The sequence below is a fragment of the Geotrypetes seraphini genome, chromosome 2, assembly GCF_902459505.1.
Source record: "Geotrypetes seraphini chromosome 2, aGeoSer1.1, whole genome shotgun sequence".
Classification (NCBI taxonomy): Eukaryota; Metazoa; Chordata; class Amphibia; order Gymnophiona; family Dermophiidae; genus Geotrypetes; species Geotrypetes seraphini.
This window is the reverse complement of record NC_047085.1, coordinates 32,892,690-32,906,500: the sequence shown is the minus strand read 5'-3', so window position 1 is coordinate 32,906,500 and position 13,811 is coordinate 32,892,690. Positions and strand designations below refer to the sequence as shown.

The following is a 13,811-nucleotide window of genomic DNA, read 5'->3' as shown; positions in this document are numbered from 1 at the left end:
TCCCCCCCCGCATGGAGAAGGAGGGTGCGAGGGTGGATTTGTGGCTGAGAGTTAAAATGCTAAACTGTATTGGTTATCAAAGATTTTGCAGTTGGTGCTCAGGGCCATAAGAAATAAATGTTACAATTTGATCATTACAATTTGATCGTTAATATTAATTTTTCTGCATATGCTAACACAGACTACAATATAACATACATAATCTGAACAGATAACAACAAAATTACTATCTTTCAAAATGCTTGTAGTAACAAATGTGTCTTCAATAGTTTCCTGAAATTAGTCCTAGAAACGCACATCCGTAACAACCTTGAAAGTTCATTCTGACATAATGATGGTACACATGAAATGGAATTACAGTACTCCCCCGAACGGAACCCCCGCGAATTTCGAAAAACCGCGAATACAGTTTTTAGGCAGGGGAGACAGGAGAGGGCAGCTGGAGAGGCAGAAGAGGGCAGCCGGAGCGCCGGCGAGTGAAGGAAATCACTCGCTGTATGCTCCGACCGCCTCTTCCTGTACTAAATAAAGTCGGGCCTCCTGATTGGTAAGGCCTGACTTTAGTACAGGAAGAGGCGGTCGGAGCATACAGCGAGTGATTTCCTTCACTCGCCGGCGCTCCGGCTGCCCTCTCCTGCCTCCCCTGCCCGGTCATTCGCGGTCGGAATATACCACGAATGACCGGGACCGTGAACCGCCGACCGCAAATTCGCAGGGGAGCACTGTACAGTCTTTAATTGTCATAGGACAGAGAGAAGAGGGAAAAGACATTTGAACGCACTCAAAGGAAAATTTATAAAACCACCTAACACAAATGCATTACCTTCTGAGCTTTGCCAGAAGGCATAAGCTTTCATTCGGAATGCAGTACGAAAGCGTTCCTTACTGCCCACGCCAACGTTCTTGGGCTCCTTAGAAGGACTCTCTTCGATACCATCTACAGGAGCAAACGTCTTTCCTTTGGGGCTGGTTCCACGAGGATTTGGAAGTCGAACCCGATCCAACAGGCTCCACTTTTGGCTGAAAAATAAGCAAAAGCAATCACACTTTTTTACTTTGTTCATGACTGTATTCTTTGCTACCTCCTTCTACTATTTATCACTTATGTAGTTCTGAAAGACGTATATTTTGTTATTTGTAGACGGGCCTTGCTCGGAAGAGCTTACAATCTAACTCGGACAGACAGACATGACATAGTGGGTTGGGGGATGCAGAACCCATGGTGAGAGGAGGTAGGTGTCGAAAGCACTCTCAAAGAGGTGGGCTTTTAACTGGACCTTGAACACTGCCAGAGACGAAACCCACCGTAGGGATTCGGGCAGCTTGTTCCAAGCATACGGCGCAGGAAGGTAGAAGGGACAGAGTCTGGAGTTGACAGTTGAAGAGAAGGACTCAGATAGGAGGGACTTACCAGCAGAACGGAGCTCACGGGGGGGGGGGGGATCATAGGGGGAGATAAGTGAAGAGAGATAGTGAGGGGCAGCTGAGTGCATTTGTAGGTCAGTAAGTGGACTTTGAATTGTATTTGGAAATGGATAGGAAACTGATGAAGTATTATTTGAATAGGACTATGCTTTGTGTGCAATGCCATTAGAATGCATTATCTTGTACAGCAAATCAAACTTCCAGTGTATTTAATAGAATCACGTTTAAAGTAATCCTCAATTCAGGATATTCCCGATCCTCAGAGGGTCAAATTACCCAAAGATTCATGTGACAGAAGTCACCTAACCCGATCTTCATGGAATCAACGTGCTTTTTTTTTACCATATATATATTTTTTTAGTTTTCGTTTTAAATGACTATATATCATTGAAATTTATTACTTAGCTTAAATAGTTTTTAGGGGAGCGCCTCCACCAACATGTCCATGCTTCATACGCTTTCCTCAGGGTCGAGGCTCCCATTAAATTATCATGCTTTACAGAAACCGCTCCTCTCGATGCACTTTCATGTTATTCCCGACATCGAGACAACGAGAGGAGCGGTTTCTGTAAAGCATGATAATTTAATGGAAGCCTCGACCCTGAGGAAAGCGTATGAAGCATGGACATGTTGGTGGAGGCGCTCCTCTAAAAACTATTTAAGCTAAGTAATAAATTTCAATGATATATAGTCATTTAAAACGAAAACGAAAAAAATATATACGGTAAAAAAAAAAAGCACGTTGATCCCATGAAGATCGGGTTCGGTGACTTCTGTCACCTGAATCTTTGGGTAATTTGACCCTCTGAGGATCGGGAATATCCTGAATTGAGGAGTACTTTAAACGTGATTTTATTAAATACACTGGAAGTTTAATTTGCTGTACAAGATAAGATTTGATTCCAGTGCAAGGTATAGCCACTAGAATATTTGCTGAATTAGAATGCACACCACACTGTGCAAGTTACTGGCCACTGCTGCAGTACCAATGACATTCTCTAAAGAATGTAAAACCTCGCATTGAGCACAGGCTCATTCACTCACTCAGTAAGCATGAAATAGACTGGAGTCAAATTCTACAGTTTTCACAACAAAACTGTTGAGATGTGACTGGTACATACTGGTGTATCACACCAATACTTTTAACTGTTCAGCCATGGGCATTAGAATGGGGGGGGGGAGGACAGAGGGGCCACGGCCTCCATAAAGATTGGCTTTCGGAGGAGTCGGCAATGGGTAGCTCTACTCCCCCACCCACCTCCTCCCGGTCGCTGTAATTTTAAGAACTTCGGGCAGCCACCGCTCAGCGTCAATGAGCGTCGCTGTGGAATGAACACTTCTGGGGCAGGCCTGCGTATTGACACTGCGCAGCGGCTGCCCGAAGACTTAAAATGACAGCAACCGGGAGTAGGTGGGGGGGGGGTGGAGTCGGGAACTGGAGAGAGATGTGCTGCAGGATCCTGCTGGGTGGAGCCTTTAGGAACCCCCTCCAAAACAAAAATGCGTCCCGTTGGGTGACGGGACAAAAGCGCGTGAGACTTCAGCGCGCAAATGACTATGAACTCATTGGGTGATGGGACAAATGCGCGCAAGACTTCAGCGCACTGACACTGCAGTGACGACAATTCGTCGCAAGACACCAGCGCGCTGCCTAAAAAGTTACTTTTAAAGAGCTCCGACAGGGAGTGTGTGTGGGGTAACCCCCCACTTTACTTCATACTCTTCGTGCTGCCGTTGGGGGGGTATGGGGGTTGCAACCCCCCACATTATAGAGAAAACTTTACTTTTTCCTAAAAAATCGGGAAAAAGTTAAGTTTACTCTATAATGGAGGGTTCCAACTAGAGAATGACACAGTGGTTGTTACCCGCGGCTAGCCGCGGGTAACCCGCCGAAACAGGGAATGAAAAATAGTAGTCGCTGCGGGGATGGGGACAAGGCCATTCACCGCCCCGTGGAGCGGTGAATGGTCTTGTCTCCACAGTGAGGCAATGAAGGATTGCGCGGTCCAGCAGCCCCATCCACCCAATCGCAGCGTTTAGCCAGCTCCCTCCCTCCACCTCACCTTATATTCCGAGTTTGCCGGCTTTCTTTTTCGCCGAGCCACACGCTTTCAAAAACCCGCGCACACGCAGCTGCTGGAGTTGTTCAATCTTCTCTGCTGCAACTTCCTGCTTCCGGTTGTGTCAGAGCAGAAGATTGAATAGCCGCACATGGGCGGATTTTTGAAAGCGTGCGGCTCGGCAAAAAAGAAAGCCGGCAAACTCGGAATATAAGGTGAGGTAGAGGGAGGGAGCTGGCTGAATGCTGCGATCGGGTGGGTGGGGGCTGCTGGACTGCGCGATCGCGTGTGTTCCCGGCTCACACTAGGAAGGAGGGAGTGAAAGGAAAAAAGATTCTGGGCCAAGGGGATGAAGAGGGAAAGAAAGAAACCCACAGCAGGAAAGAAAGGGGAGAACAGGCAGGTGAGCCAGATGCTGGAAGCAGGGGGGTGGGGAAAGAAAGAGGGAAAGAAGCTAGATGGGGTTGAAAAGAAGAGACACACTGGTATGGAAGAGAAAGATAGGGGAAATCTGGACACAGGAAGGTAACAGAAAGAGGGGAAATTATGTGCATGGGGGCATAGGGACAGAGACATAAAGGGGACATGCCATGGGGATGGTATATGGACACAGGGGGGGGGGCAATGCCAGATACATAGGAGAGATATTAGAAATGGGGAAAATAGGAACACAGAAGCAATATGGTTTGTAGGGATGGGATAGGGACCGAGCTCGCTGGCTCCAGCGGCTTGCACAAATTACATTGTAACGTGCCACAAAAATAAGAGGGAGGGAGGTAGATAGATAGGCCACGCAAGAGGAGCTGAAGGGTGGTAGAAAGAAACAGATGGTAAAGGAGGGAGGGACGGGTGGTGGTGGAAAGGAATAGAACAGACATTGAAAGAGGGTAGAGAGGAACAGACCCTGAAGGGAAATGTGGAAGACAGAGTGGGGAGAAGACGCTGGAAGGGAAGAAGACAAATGCCAGACTATGGGGGAGTGGAGGGAAGAAGATGGGTGCTAGACCAATTGGGGGGGGGGGGGGTGAAGGGAGAGGCACAGTAACAGCAAATGGAAGACGCAGAGAGAAGACAAACAGTGGATGGAAGGAATTGAATGAGAAGATGTGGAAAGCAGAAACCAGACAACAAAGGTAGAAAAAAAAATTATTTTTATTTATTTATTTTTTGCTTTAGGATAAAGTAGTTTATTAATTGTGTTGATAAAAACTTATAAACAAAGCCCTGCCAGCTGAACATCTCTTTCTCTAGTTCAGCAGCCAGAACTTTAATTTATAAGGAAGGAATAAGCTAAATATTGCAGTACTAAGGCTTATATGGATGCTGCGGGGACGGTGACGGGGCGGTGAATGGGATGGCAGTGACGGTGACGGGGTGGTGAAGGGAATGGCGGTGACGGGGCGGTGAAGGGGATGGTGGGCCGGGGACGGGGCAGTGACGGGGACAGATTTTTTTCCCATGTCATTCTCTAGTTCCAACCCCCCCCTTTGGCAGCGCGAAGAGTATGAAGTAAACTCGGGGGGGTTTCCCACTCACACCCCATGTCAGAGCTCTTTAAAAGTCACTTTTTAGGCGGCGCGCTGGTGTCTTGCGCTGAATTGTTGGCACTGCAATGTCGGCGCGCTGAAGTCTCACAAGCGAATGACTATGAACCGTCCCGTTGCCTATGAGTTTAAACAATGGCAGGAGAAAGAGAAATTGACTACAGCCAAGGGAAGGCCATCCTGCTGCTAAACACAGAAAAACTTTTAATTGGCAAGTCCATGGCAGTGAGTGCAAAGTAGCAAGAAGAGAGAGGAAGGAAGAGAAATATGTAGAAAGCTGGGCAAGGAAAGATCCAGAAGAGGCAAGTGGCAAGACAGAATGTAGATATTGGGAGAAGGATGGAAGGTAGAGGGTACAAAAAAGGAATGAAACTTTGGCTGCGATAGCGTTTTTAGCGTGCGCTGAATTGCCCCGCGCGCTAGACCTTAGTTCTAGCCACGTAGCGCGGGTTTAACACATGCTAAAATCCTTAGTAAAAGGAGTCCTTAGATCAGGGGTGTCAAAGTCCCTCCTCGAGGGCCGCAATCCAGTCGGGTTTTCAGGATTTCCCCCATGAATATGCATGAGATCTATTCGCATACCATGAAAGCAGTGCATGCACATAGATTTCATACATATTCATGGAGGAAATCCTGAAAACTTGACCGGATTGCGGCCCTCGAGGAGGGACTTTGACACCCCTGCCTTAGATGAAGGTCAGAAAGGAGAAGAAAATAACTTTAAAAATATATAGAAATGAGTCAAAGTATGAAAGTACATAGAAAAGACAGAGTAAATACATCCAATTTTGTCCAGTCTACTCTTGTTCAGCACAGTTCTGCAATCAGTAGGTAGGATTTTGCTAAAATGATAATTGGATGGAAAATCGATGTACAAAATTAACTTGAATGGATGCATTGCATGCCTTAAAGTTGGATTTGAGCTAGATTTGCTGAAGGTGCTATTTCCTTTAGAAAGCGCTAAAGCAGCTGACACACATTGGCTCTCTTCTGTTCTATCAAGCAGTTCATGTGAAAATTAATCTCACCGAGTCTCAGAGAGAGCGGGAGCCAGAAGGCCTTGAGCATGTGCAGATGTCGGGGCCCTATCGTGATAAGGGTTTGGGCAGGGGCGATGCTGATTTACGGGGGGGGGGGCGATGCCGGTTCACAGGGGTGAGTGAATGCGCACCAGTGGTCTCGGGGGGGGGGGGTGTCTTTTGGGGACGTGGAATGAATCAAGCGAATTTCCCTTACTTTCTATGGGGAAACTCGCTTTGATATATGATATATGAGCACTTTGATTTACGAGCTTGCTTCTGGAACGAATTATGCTCGCAAACCAAGGTTTCACTGTATTTCTATAGCGCTACCAGACGTAAGCAGCGCTGAAACTCCAGGGAATCTGCCTGTCTCTAGCAACTGAAAACACAATATTGAAACATCACCCCCCTCCCCCCCCCACTACTGGCAGCAATGCAGTTAGAAGACTCTCGCTCAGTCTAGAGCACAGTTCTTCAACCGCCGGACCGCGGACCGGTGTCGGTCCGCAGAAAATTTCTGCCAGTCCGCGCAGGGCCGGCGAGATCCAGTCGGCAGTTAAATTTCCTGCCGACTGCGGTTCCTCCCGACTAATGTTCCTCCCAGCCTCAGGCGATCAAGGCAGGCTGCCAACATCGGGGCTTTCCCTCTCTGAGTCTCGCCTGTTAGGAAACAGGAAGTTGAAACAAAATATGCGGGACTCAGAGAGTGAAGGTCCCGATGTCGGCAGCCTGTCTTGATCGCCGCCCCTGCCGAGTTGCTGAAGAGGGCTGCGGGGAAGTCGCGAGTAGAATGGAGAGAGCTGCAGATACAGGTGCAGGTGGAAGGAGATGTCAGCGTGTGCGAGCAAGATCCTGGGGAGCCTTCACTCTGGCTGTCTCCCCTCCCACCAGCTCTCCTACTTGCCAGAGCAGTGATTTACCGGCAACTTCCTGCAGGCAAGTACTGAGAGCTGCTGGAAGGGGAGACAGCCACTGTAGGAGGCAGGGAAGCTGCTGGATAAAGGGAGAGCTGTTACTGGACTTGGAGAGAGTTAGAAGGAGAGATGCTGCTGGGAGGGGAGGAGGGAAAGGGATGGGAAGAGAGTTAATGTTGGATAGAGGGAGGAGGGAAGAGAGAAGGGAAAAAAAGGAAGGAGGGAAGGGAGAAAAAAAAAAGGAAGGAAACAGCTGGCAGGGAGATTACAGGAGGGGAAGGGGTCAGGGTGGAATGGAGAGATCAGATTAGGGAAAGGGGAGAGAGAGGAATGAGAAAGTAGAAAGATATTGATGCTGGAAAGGGGGTCAGCAGAAAAACGAGAGAGGGATAAAGATGCTAGATCTGGTGTAGGAGAGATAAAAATGAAGAAGGCAGTGAAGCTGGAATGAATGATGTAAAAAGGAGAGAGGAGGCACAGGCTGGATGGACAGGGAAGAGGGGCATAGAAAGAAGTCAGATACATATGGAAGGGGGAGAGGGCAGACATTGGATGGAATGGGCAGATGCTGGAAGGAAAAGAAGATGAAAGCAGAAACCAGAGACAACAAAAGGTAGAAAAAAATAATTTTATTTCTATTTTGTCATTAGAATATATCAGATTTGAAATATATATCCTGCTAGAGACATAACTGGGGACTGCAGTATTCTGTTAGCATGATATTTCTATGTAGCATTCTATAATAACTTGGCTTGTTCAGTTTTCTTGATAGTAGAGGGGATATATGTGAAGGGGAGGTGGAGACAGGGGTTTTGCTGGTTTTGCTCTGTATATTTGTATTTATAAAATCACAATTGTTCAGAATATTTTTTCTTTTTATACTTTAATAAAATACGTTCAATATAAAATCATAATTGTGGCTTGTACAGATGGGATCAGATGGTTTGCGGGGACCGAGCTCGCGGAGATGGGACGTAAACGGGGGTTTTTAATTTTAGCCCTAGTAGTTTGCCGGTCCACAAAATAATTATTTTATTTCTGCCGATCCACGGGTGTAAAAAGGTTGAACACTTCTAGAGGAAACAGTGGTGGTAATGGCATATGATAATAAATTGAAATAGTAGTTCACAAGTAGTTCTTGCTGATAACCTGCAGACCAGATCTACTTGCAGTCCTTCAGGATAGGTATTTGAGACATCTGGTTATAAAAAGGTAAATCATACTCCTGACAGGAAAAGGAGGAGGAGAGGAGAATGAGAAACTGATAAACAAAACTACAGGACCAGAGGGGTCTTTTATTACCATAAATCAATTCTTTCACGTATAGGATGAATAGCATGAATAGCACATAGCTCTGAGTTATAAAGTACAGTGAGGCAGGAGGTTAATCTACAGAAATCAACATGTTATTAAAAGACTTTTCACGATCACACAAATAAGTCAGTCATCAGTAATTTCTTATGAACTCAAAATCTTGCCATCCAAAATCAGTCCAAGTGAAGGCATATTCTTCGGAAAATGCAACGCTGTAATCAGACTAAGGGCTCCTTCTACGAAGCCGCGTTAGCGGCTTCAGCGCGCACAACTTTTAATCACACGCTAACCCCCGCGCTAGCCAAAAAAAAACCCTACCGCCTGCTCAAGAGGAGGCAGTAGCGGCTAGCGCGGCCAGCGGTTTAGTGCGCACTATTACGCGCGTTAAACCGCTAACGCAGCTTCGTAAAAGGAGCCCTAAGTGTACGTATTTTCACAGGAAAGGGAGCGGTTTCAGGAATTTGGACTCATCTTACCAGCATGTTATGTGAACTGTTTAGTATAAACAATATCTCCAGGAGTGAGTTCTGAAGTGTTATTCAGTAAACTGAAACTGCCTCTCATGTCCACCGCCTTTCATACGCTGGGCATGCATGTGTTTCGATATTAAAAAGGCATGCACTCATGCAAGGGTGCACAATTCTCATACAGTCTGTTCTCATGATTCGCGCATCCACAGTGCATGATTTCAGCTCGCCATAGTTGCATCAATTGCAGCCTTTATTCCCCATTCGTGCTACTGTGTTGACATATTCACGAACCGGCGCTTAAAAAAAACAAAAACAAAACAGCGTTTTCACTTTCACCTCATGGTCAGGCGTTTGCTTCCAGATATGGCCTCCAAGAGTCCGGAGAGTGAATTACAGGTGCTCCAAGTGCTGTCCCCTGCACGTGAACCTAACTCTATTCTCCCAATAGGATCCACTGTTCACCTTCTGTGGTTTTGAGGTGCAACGTGTACTACTGGAACCGAACCTCTAATTTCCCACAGACTCAACATTTTGGTCATTCAAGATTTTGCAGTCTGCAACCATTTTAGGGGGGGAACTGTACTTCTGCAAATAATGAGAACGGACTGTACATCGCAAGAGGTCAAAAGATTCCATGTCAGCTGCTTAGAAAAAAAAAAATTCATTGCGTACACATTTCACCATGCAAACAAGACATTCCCTCTGTGCTTTAGATCTGAACTTTCACCTGTTCATGATGCCTACGAGAAATGCAACTGTCGAAGGATGCAAACCACGATAAAAATGTCATGAACAGTCGTTATCAACTTGCGTCTGAAAGACTGCACAAAGGAAAAACATTTCATTTATGTACGTCAGGCTCTGTCTCCGGCAGGATGCAAATCCAGACTCAAAGCCCACTTCTTTGAAGCTGCTTTCAATTCCAAACTCCAGCCCGCCTGTCTTATTATTCCCTCTTTAATTCCCTCACCTGAGCAGTGCTTATTGATACACCTTCTTGTCCAGTTTGTTTGTCTTGACTAGATTGTAAGCTCTATTGAGCAGGGACTGTCTCTTCTGTGTTTGGATGTATAGCGCTGCGTATGTCTAGTACTGCTATAGAAATGATTAGTAGCAGTAGCTGGGAATGTTGCTACTCTTTGAGCTTCTGCATGAAATTCTGGAATGTTGCTATTATTTGGAATCCCCAAAGAGTAGGAACTCTTTGGGGATTCCAAATAATAGCAACATTCCAGAATCTCAAAAAACAATAACATTCCGGAATCCTGACTCAATACGTCAGGCTCCATGTCTCCGGCAGTATTCAAATCCAGACTCAAAGCCCACTTCTTTGAAGCTGCTTTCAATTCCAAACTCCAAACCACTTTCTAAGCACCAATGTCTGTAATTCTCCCACCTAAGCTCTGTGTATTGATGCACCTTCTTGTCCAGTATGTCTGTCCTGACCAGACTGTAAGCTCTTTTGAGCAGGGATTGTCTCTTTTATGTTTTGATGTACAACGCTACGTATGTCTAGGTACACTATAGAAATGATAAGTAGTAGCAGCAATTATAACTTCATGGAGAGTATGAAATTGTTGGATTTGTGCATTTATCAGACTATAACCAATCCAGGCTTGCCCGGGGGCCGACTGCACCTCCCCATGATGGTGATGATACATTTGGATAGCTGCTCTATCAACTTTCGATGGTACTTTCTGCGCCTACCATGGTGACCATAGGTAACGGGGAATTAAGGTTCAATTCCGGAGAGGGAGTCTGAGAAACGGCTACCACCATCCAAGGAAGGCAGCAGGCACGTAAATTACCCACTCCCGACTCGGAGAAGGTAGTGACGAAAAAATAACACAGGACCCTTTTGAGACCCTGTAATTGGAATGAGTACATTATAAATCCTTTGGCCAACAATTTGGTGAACCCAGAATTCAGAATTTTTGGTGTCTTGGCTAAGCAAACTAAAAAAAAAAAAAATTCCCCAAAATGTGAAGAGAATTTCTTGATTTGACAAATTCCGTTTGGATTTCCCTCAGATCTAATCCGATTTCACCCGCTGATCTCAACATTTCATTCAAACCGGCTGAAGCCCTCCTGCCAGTAGCGTAGTAAGGGGCGGGGCCGAGGGGGGCAGTCCAGCATCCCTCCTCCTTTTCACACACTCCCGTCCCACTCTTCCCCCTGCCATGCGCCCTCCCCTTCCCCCATACCTTCTTAACTTCGGCGTGAGCCTTGCTGCCCGCGTTGATTTTGGCGCTCTCTCTGACATCCCTTCCGTCACTTCGGCAGCTCGTGCTGAAGTTAAGGTACGGGGAGGGGATGCATGTGCGCGGCAGGGGGCTGGGCACTGCCTGGGCACCGCCCACCCTTGCTACACCACTATCTCCTGTGCTACATTTCTTTTCAAATGATTTACATATTCCTATTATTAAATTAGAAAGAAAACTCAGGGCCAAAGAACTCAAGAGCCACAAACAGAAACCCACTAAACATTTTCATAAATTTATCTGCCTCTGCTTGTTATGGCCCATATAACGCCAATTTTGAAACAGCTGCATTGGTTACCAATAAAGCAAAGAATGCAATATAAAGTACTCTCAGAAGTGCATCTCCAACTATGTCTCAAGCGTTGTTAGAAGTTTATTATCCAAGAAGGACTTTGAGGTCCGAAACAAGCATGAAATTATGTCTAAACAGAGATAAGATGATTACTTACGGTTACCAGACGTACAGACTTCCACGGGCAGGTCCTCCTTTTGAGAACATGTCCGGGGGTCTCTGGATGGCTTTTCAAAACCCGGCACTTTGTCCAGGTTTTGAAAAGCTTGGAACAAATCACAGTGGGGCAGGAGCGCACGCACGGATGCGCTCCTGCCCGACGAGAGCAGGCAGCGGGGGCGGGTCTAGGGCGGGACTGGGGCATAGCGGGGCAAGGATGGGTGGATTTGGACGGGCCTGGGGGGGGGGCGGGTCTAGGGGGTCCAGATTTTCCAAACGGAAAATCTGGTAATCCTATAATTACTCATTCTAGGATAGCTCACGTTTCAATCTTCCCTGAATTCATTGATGGACTCCTTATCCCATATGTGCCAGAAAGATCGCTTAGATTAAATTCTCAGCATTTATGATCAATACCTTCTTTACGACACATAAGCCCTCTTTTAGAAAGGCGCGCTATGCGTTTTAGCGCGGATTTAGCGTGCGCTAAATCAACACGCGCGCTAACCGCTAACACGTCCATAGGATAACATGCACGCGTTAGCGTTTCGCGTGCGCTAATATTTAGCGTGTGCTAAAAAGCTTAGCACGCCTTTGTAAAAGAGGGGGGATAAACACAAGACGTTTGACAATATTTTCCGTTACTGCTCCCCAAACCTGGAAAGCGACCCCACTCCAATTAATGGACGAGACGTCCCTAGATCGTTTCAAATCTAAACTAAAGGCTCCTTTTACAAAGGTGCGCTAGCTTTTTAGCGCACGCACCGGATTGGCGCACGCTATAGCGCGCGCTAGCCGAAAAACTACCGCCTGCTCAAGAGGAGGCGGTAGCGGCTAGCGCGCGTGGCATTTTAGCGCGTGCTATTTCACGCATCAAGGCCCTAACGCACCTTTGTAAAAGGAGCCCTAAAATCATTTCTATTTAAGGATGCTTTTGACTTATAAACGTTTCTCTTAATTTAGATTTTTAACCGGTTCCCCCTCCCCATGCACTTCCCTTCTTCGTTCTTCTTTACATTAATCAATGCAGTTCTTCCCGCTTTCCTGATGTTCCAGTATGTCTGTCTTGTATGTTTACCAGTCTTATTTTGTGTATTTACCCCTGTTTTTATTATGCTCCGCTTAGAAGTTTGAATAAGCGGAATAACACATTTTAAATTAAACTTGGAAGCTTGGGTACCAAGCTGTCAGTAGGAGGAGTACAACTCTGGAACGCTTTGCCAGGACCTTTGCGTTTAAGTGCATCTAGATTTGGTTTAAAAAAAAAAAAAAATTTGCTGAAGACACAACAGTTTGTGAATGCTTTTATGAAAATGAAATACATTTACAGGAAATTAGAGGTGCTGGGAGGTAGGATTAGACGCTTTCCCCCTGTTTTACTAAGGAGCGCTAACCGATTAGCGCGTGCTAATTGCTAACGTGTCCATAGACTAACATGAAATCGTTAGCGTTTAGCACGTGCTACTTCAATTAGCGCGCGCTAATCGTTAGCACACCTTGTGATGATATAGGTGAAAAGAACTGCATATTTAAAAATTTGGAGCAGTTATTTGATTGTTAAGGCCTTGGTAAGGAGATGCAGAATGTGGTGGTTTTAGATGGTTATGTAAGCACTAGTGTTTTAGCCCGTTACATTAACGGGTGCTAGAGTAGATGTCTGTCTGTCTGGTTTTTTTTTTTTACTTGTCTTTCTCTCCTTGGACGCTGTCATTCTTTCTGTCTGTGTCTCTCCCTGGCTCCCTGTCTGTCTATCTTTATTTCTAACTCTATCATCTTCCCTCAATCCTGCATGTGGCCTTTTTTCTTTCTCCTCCCCACTTCCTTCCAATGGCTGCTCATCCTGCCCTCCACACTTCCATTCAGTGTCTGTCTCCCTCTCTCTACCCCTTCCATCTACTGTTCACCCTCTGTCTTGCCCCTTCCATTCACTGCCCTCTCTTCTCTTTCCATCCAGTGTTTGCCCTCTCTCTCCCTTTCTGTTCCATATGGCATCTCCTCCTTCCTTTCCCCCTTCCTTTTCCCTTGGTCTGGCATACCTTCCTCCTTCCATGCCCTGCCATCTCTTCTTCCCTCCAAGCCATTCTCTCCCCCTCTGCTCCCTTTCCTCCTTGAACTTCATCGGGCAGCAGCAGCAGCATTCACAATTCATTGCTATTGCTGGCTTCAGGTCTTCCTCTCTGGCGGGTCCTGTCTTCATGAAAACAGGAAGTAGGCAGGACCCGCCAGAGAGGAAGGCCTGAAGCCGGCAACAGCAGCGAATTGTAAACACTGATGCTGCCTGAAGAAGCCAGGCCTTGAAGCACCCGAGGCAGACCGCTTTTCTCCCCTCCCAGCCCAACCCCCACTGACT

The 13,811-nt window shown here is 46.4% G+C and overlaps 1 protein-coding gene across 4 annotated transcripts in view; it reads right to left on the bottom strand.

The window, feature by feature from the left end:
- The window catches only part of KCNQ3 (potassium voltage-gated channel subfamily Q member 3), a 362,225-nt gene that overhangs the window by 37,236 nt on the left and 311,178 nt on the right, over positions 1 to 13,811 (bottom strand). For all 4 annotated transcript variants that reach the window (XR_004537948.1, XM_033929424.1, XM_033929427.1 and 1 more), the window contains exon 10: positions 824 to 1,020. Coding sequence is in view for 3 of the 4 variants with exons in the window: in XM_033929424.1 (XP_033785315.1) it covers positions 824 to 1,020 (197 nt within the window). In the remaining variant the exon portion in view is untranslated. The remainder of the gene's footprint in view (positions 1 to 823; positions 1,021 to 13,811) is intronic.